The sequence below is a fragment of the Pristis pectinata genome, chromosome 9 (genome assembly GCF_009764475.1).
Source record: "Pristis pectinata isolate sPriPec2 chromosome 9, sPriPec2.1.pri, whole genome shotgun sequence".
Lineage (NCBI taxonomy): Eukaryota > Metazoa > Chordata > Chondrichthyes > Rhinopristiformes > Pristidae > Pristis > Pristis pectinata.
Window position 1 is genome coordinate 6,339,082 of NC_067413.1, and position 6,000 is coordinate 6,345,081.

At 46.0% G+C, this 6,000-nt stretch overlaps 1 protein-coding gene across 1 annotated transcript in view; it reads left to right on the forward strand.

Annotated features, from left to right (window-relative positions):
- laptm4b (lysosomal protein transmembrane 4 beta) overlaps positions 1–4,279 on the forward strand; it is a 59,799-nt gene extending 55,520 nt beyond the window's left edge. Inside the window, exon 7 of the mRNA XM_052023502.1 lies at positions 3,857–4,279. Within this exon, the coding sequence (XP_051879462.1) occupies positions 3,857–3,931 (75 nt within the window). The 3' untranslated portion in view covers positions 3,932–4,279. The remainder of the gene's footprint in view (positions 1–3,856) is intronic.
- The last annotated feature ends 1,721 nt before the right edge of the window (positions 4,280–6,000 follow it).

Here is a 6,000-nt window from a genome sequence, read left to right on the forward strand (position 1 = left end):
GGTTAGATCACATGGGATCCAGGGAGAGCTGGCTAATTGGATACACAGTTGGCTTGGTGATAGGAAGCAGAGGGTGATGGTGGAAGGTTGTTTTTCGGACTGGAGGCCCGTAACTAGTGGTGTTCCCCAGGGGTTGGTGCTGGGCCCATTGCTATTTGTCATCTATATCAATGATTTGGATGGGAATGTTCAAGGCAGTAAGTTTGCAGATGACACTAAAATAGGTGGTGTCATTGACAGTGTAGGTGGTTATCAGGGTTTACAGAGGGATCGTGATCAGCTGGGTAAGTGGGCTGAGGAATGGCAAATGGAGTTTAATTTGGATAATTGTGAGGTATTGCATTTTGGGAGAACAAATGAGGGCAGGACTTTCACAGTGAATGGTAGGACCCTGGGGAGTGCTGTAGAACAGAGGGACCTAGGAATACAAGGTCATGCTTCCCTAAAAGTGGCATTTTAAGTAGACAGTGTGGTAAAGAAGGCTTTCGGCACACTGGCCTTCATCAGTCAGGACATTGAGTATAGAAGGTGGGATGTTATGTTGCATTTGTACAAGATGTTGGTGAGGCCGCATTTGGAATATTGTGCTCAGTTTTGGCCATTCTGCTGCAAGAAAGATGCCAATTAACTGAAAAAGAGAGCAGAGAAGATTTATGAGGATGCTGCCGGGACTTGAGGGACTGAGTTATGGAGAGAGGTTGAGCAGGCTGGGACTTTTTTCATTGGAGCATAGGGGTGATCTTCTAGAGATGTATAAAATTATGAGCGGCATAGACAGGGTGAATGTGCACAGTCTTTTTCTCAGGGTTGGGGAATTGAGGGCATAGGTTTAAGGTGAGAGGGGAAAGGTTGGATAGGAACCTGAGGGGCAACTTTTTCACCCAGAGAGCAGTCAGCGAATGGAACGAGCTGCCAGAGGAAGTGATTGAGGCAGGTACATCAGCAACGTACTTGGACAGTTACATGAATAGGAAAGGTTTAGAGGGATATGGGCCAAGCACGGGCAAATGGGACGAGCTTAGATGGGCATCTTGGTCAGTATGGACCAGTTGGGCCGAAGGGCCAAAGTGCCTGCTTCTGTGCTTTCTTACTCTGTGTCTTAAAGAGAATCCTTAGGCATTCTACACATACATCAAGAGCAAGAGGATAACTAAGGAGTGGGTAGGACCACTCATGGATAAGGGAGGGAACATGTAATTGGAGGCAGAGGATGTAGGTGAGGCTCTAAGTGAGAACTTTGCATCAGTATTTACCAAGGAGAAGGAGGTGGAGGATGGGGAGATCGGTGTAGAGCGTGCTAGTATGCTGGGGTATTTTGAGATAAAGAAGGAGGCAGCGTTGGGTCTCTTAAAGAACATTAATGTGGATAAGTCCCCAGGGCCTGATGGGATATACCCAAGGTTATTGAGAGAGAGAGAAGAAGTGAGATTGCTGGGGCCTTGACCAAGATCTTTGTGTCCTCTCTAGCCACAGACAAGGTCCTGGAGGACTGGTGAGTAGCTAATGTTGTTCCATCCTTCAAGAAGGGAAATAGGGATAATCCTGGAAATTATAGACCAGTGAATCTCATGTCAATGGTAGGGAAGCTTTTGGAGAGGATTCTTAGAGATAGGATTTATGAGCATTTGGAAAACCATTGCCTTATTAGGGACAGTCAGCATGGCTTTGAGCGGGGCAAGTCGTGTCTTACCAACTTGATTGAGTTTTTCGAGGAGGTGATGAGGGTGATTGATGAAGGTAGAGCTGTGGATGTTGTCTACATGGATTTTAGTGAGGCATTTGACAAGGTCCCTCATGGCAGGCTCACCCAGAAGATTAAGATGCATGGGATCCACGGTGACTTGGCCGTTTGGATTCAGAACTGGCTTGCCCGTAGAAGACAGAGGGTAGTGGTTGATGGGACTTATTCTGGCTGGAGATTCATTACTAGTGGTGTTCCTTAGGGATCTGTACTGGGACCTCTGCTGTTTGTGATGTATATAAATGACCTGGATGAAAATATAGATGGGTGGGTTTATAAGTTCACAGATGATACAAAGTTTGGAGGTGTTGTGGATAGCAGAGAAGACTGTCCAAGTATACAGCAGGATATAGGTCAGTTGCAGATATGGGCAGAGAAATGGCAGGTGGAGTTTAATCCGGCCAAATGTGAGGTGTTTTACTTTGGGAGATCAAATGTAAAGGGACAGTACACTGTTAATGGCAAGATCCTTAACAGTGTTGATGTACAGAGGGATCTTGGGGTCCAAGTCCATAGTTCCCTGAAAGTGGCTGCACAGGTTGATAGGGCGGTAAAGAAGGCATATGGCATGCTTGCCTTTATTAGTTGAGGCACTGAGTTCAAGAGTCAGGAAGTTATGTTGCAGCTTTATAAAATTCTCATTAGACTGCATCTGGAGTATTGCATTTAGTTCTGGTCGTCCCATTATAGGAAGATGTGGAGGCTTTGGAGAGGGCGCAGAAGAGGTTCACCAGGATGCTGCCTGGATTAGAGGGCATGAGCTATAAGGAGAGGTTGGACAAACTTGGGTTGCTTTCTCTGGAGCGGCGGAGGCTGAAGGGAGACCTGATAGATGTTTATAAAATTATGAGAGGCATAGATAGGGTACATAGCCGATATCTTTGTCCCAGTGTCGAAATATCTAATGCTAGAGGGAAGGTATTTAAGGTCAGGGGGGAAGTTCAAAGGAGATGTGCAGGGCAGGTTTTTTACACAGGGAGCGGTGGGTGCCTGGAATGCGCTGCCAGGGGTGGTGGTGGAGGCAGATATTAAATGCCTCTAAGAGGTGCTTAGATAAGCACATGGATGTACAGAGAATGGAGGGATATGGACATTGTGCAGGCAGAAGGGATTAGTTTAGTTAGGCAATTAATTACTAGTTTAATTAGTTCAGCACAACATTGTGGGCTGAAGGGCCTGTTGTACTGCTCTGTGTTCTATGTTCCACGTTCTATGCCTCTGTGAGGAGGTGCACTGATGCTCAGTGGAAATGTCAGACGGACAGGGCGCCCTGCTCTTGCCAGTGCTGGTGAATTGAAACGTTGGCTGGGGAGTAGGTGAGGCTGAAGATTCCTATTCATTGCATTTTCTCAGCGACATTGAATTACAGCAGCTTCAAAAATCACAGAAATTTAACCTCATAAAGGAAGTCAGTCGTTTGGCTGTGTAAAAGATATTTAGGCTTATTCTATTTCCCACACCTCAGCCTATAGCTCTGTAGATTACAGCTCTTCAGTTCTTTACCCAGGCACTTGTTACACACAGCAAGAGTTCTTTTCCTTTGGGAAGACTTGCAACAGCTGTACAGGGCGCTGGTAAAACCACAGCCAGAACACTGTAACCAGCCTTGTTTAAGGAGGGAGATACTGTGTGACTCTGGACCATTGATAAGAATCAGGAGCACGAGTAGGTGATCCTGTGCTTCTAGACTGCTCCACCATTCCTCAAAATGGTGGCTGATCCAGAGATATGAGTTCAAATCCCGTCTGGGAAATTTAACTGGAAGTAATTAACTAAACTGGAGCAGAAACCTGGGCTCAGTAATGGTGACTGTTGTTGTATAAACCCATCTGGTTCACTGGTGCTCTTCAGGGGGGGAAACCTGCCACCCTTACCTGGTCTGACCTACATGTGACTCCAACTCCAGCACAATGCTGTTGGCTCTTCCCAACCTCCTCAGTCTGGGGACAACAAGTTCTGTGAATGAGTTTGCGGTGTCAGGAGGCTGTGAAAAATGCAACAGAAATAGGAGTGACTTTATCTTTGAAAACAATTCGGACAGTGCAGTGGCAGAGAGACGGAGGTTGGAACACATTCTTCTTTCTTTCTGTAACATAATTTTTTTTTCACCGTTAGGTTCTTCTGCCACCCTACGATGAGGCTGTTGTAATCCCTGAGAAAGGTCCACCCCCTCCTTACATTTCTGCTTAAAGTCACAAGGAAAACAGAACTGAAGCAAGACCTGAAGCTACCCTTGTACGCACACTGTCAGACTAAACACTATTTAATAGGTATCTTCATTCCATTGTGCATGGTGTTTTGGTTATTCTGGGAATGAAGCACTCCATAATTAAGATTTCTTCTTGTTGTGTTTCCTCCGGTTCTTGGTTTCAGACGTAGATATCATTTATCCATGCTTTATCACTTCCAGTAATGTTTAAATGAGAATGCATCCTATTAATTCCTTGGGATTTTTGTAAGTCATTTGAAAGAGGAAATGTTCTACTTAATGTAGTATCTTACAATGAAACTAAATTGTGAAGTGGAGGAGAGTGGGAATTCTTAGCACCTTGACTCCTTATGGTTATTTTGAACTTCATTCTTCTTGTTAACGTGTGTGTGTGTGTGTGTGTGTGTGTGTGTGTGTGTGTGTGTGTGTGTGTGTGTGTGTGTGTGTGTGTGTGCGCGTCTGTGTGTTTGTGTGTGTGTGCATGCCTGTGCGTGTGTGTGCACGCGCGTGTGTGCATGTGCGTGTGTGCGTGTGCGTGTGTGTGCGTGCGCGTGTGTGTGTGTGTGTGGGGCTGATGTTTGACCTTCATCCATTATTGGCCTAGGATTAACATTCCATGGAATCACAGCCTGGTACAATACAGAGAGACAGTTCAGCACCTTTGAAAGGTCTCTCCGATAGGATCCACTCCCTCTGTTCTTCCCCCTCCAATTATTTCTCCAACTCCCTCCCCACTTTCAAAAGATCCTGTTGAATCTGCCCTTTCAAGCAGTGTGGTCCCTGGTCACAATCAATCGGGTAAGAAGACATACAGCGGGGCAACATTTATGTCAGTAGACTTCAAACTGAAGGGACGGTTGGAAATCTAGAATAAAAACAGTGCCCAAAATACTCGGCGGGTCAGAGAGAACTAGTGTCAATGATTCAGCACAGCACTGTGGTAGAGCAGGTAGTGCTGCTGCCGTACAGCTCTGCTGACCCAAGTTCAATCCTGACCTCTGGTGCCATCTGCCTGGAGTACGAACGTGCTCCCCGTGAATGCACGGATTTCCTCCGGGTACTCCGGTTTCCTCCCACATCCCATAGACATGCTGGTTGGTGGGTTCATTAGTTATTGCAAGTTACCCCTAGTGGATGATGGGAGAATCAGGGGGTAGTTAATGAGAGAAAAGGTTACAGGAAAATAAGTGGGGAATGGGATTCATCAGAATGGCGTGGACAGTGGGCCAAATAGCCTTTGTCTATGTCAGTAGGAAATATGAATAGGGTCATTGACCAGAAGCATTATTCCTTCCTCTACAGATGCTGCCTGACCTACTGAGTGTTTCCAGCGCTTGCTGTTTTTATTTCAGAAACCTGGACTAATGATCAAGGGATGTGAGTTCAAGTCCCACCGTGACAGTTGCACGCACCTAAATAAAGGCCCCAGTATCAGAAATGGTGACTGAGAAGCCACTGAATTGTTGTGAAGGCAGGTTTGGTTCATTAACATCCCTGAGGAGAGGGGGTTTGCCGCCCTTCCTCAGTCAAACCAATATGTAACTCCAGACCCACCAATGTGATTGGCTCTCCACTGCTCTCTGAAATGGCCAAGCAAGTCACTCAGTGCGGACGAACTTAAGGACGGGCAATAAATGCTGCCCCTGTCTGTGTGTCATTATACCCCAAAAATGAATACATTTAAATAAAAACCTCTCCCCTCCTCGTTTTGGCTCAATGGTCCCAGCAATGGCAATGGTCCTCTAGAGCTTTGAAAACTGTCTCTTAACATGACCCCAGTTAAACACTGGAAATAATCTATCACCCTAAAATGCTCCTCATGTATGTTTAACAACACCTACTTGTGACCTTTTTACTGCAAATGAAACATTTTAATTCCTTCTGGTGCTGCCATTTTGAGGAAGTGCTACTCCTCTCTCTGACACCTGCCTCTTTTTCTGCGTCTTCCCTTGATGGCTTCCCTCCTCCCCTTTGATAAGGACTTGGTCAGAACTCACTTCCACACCCACATGTCCTTCCTCACCGTGGTTGTTTGGTATTGCACCTGATC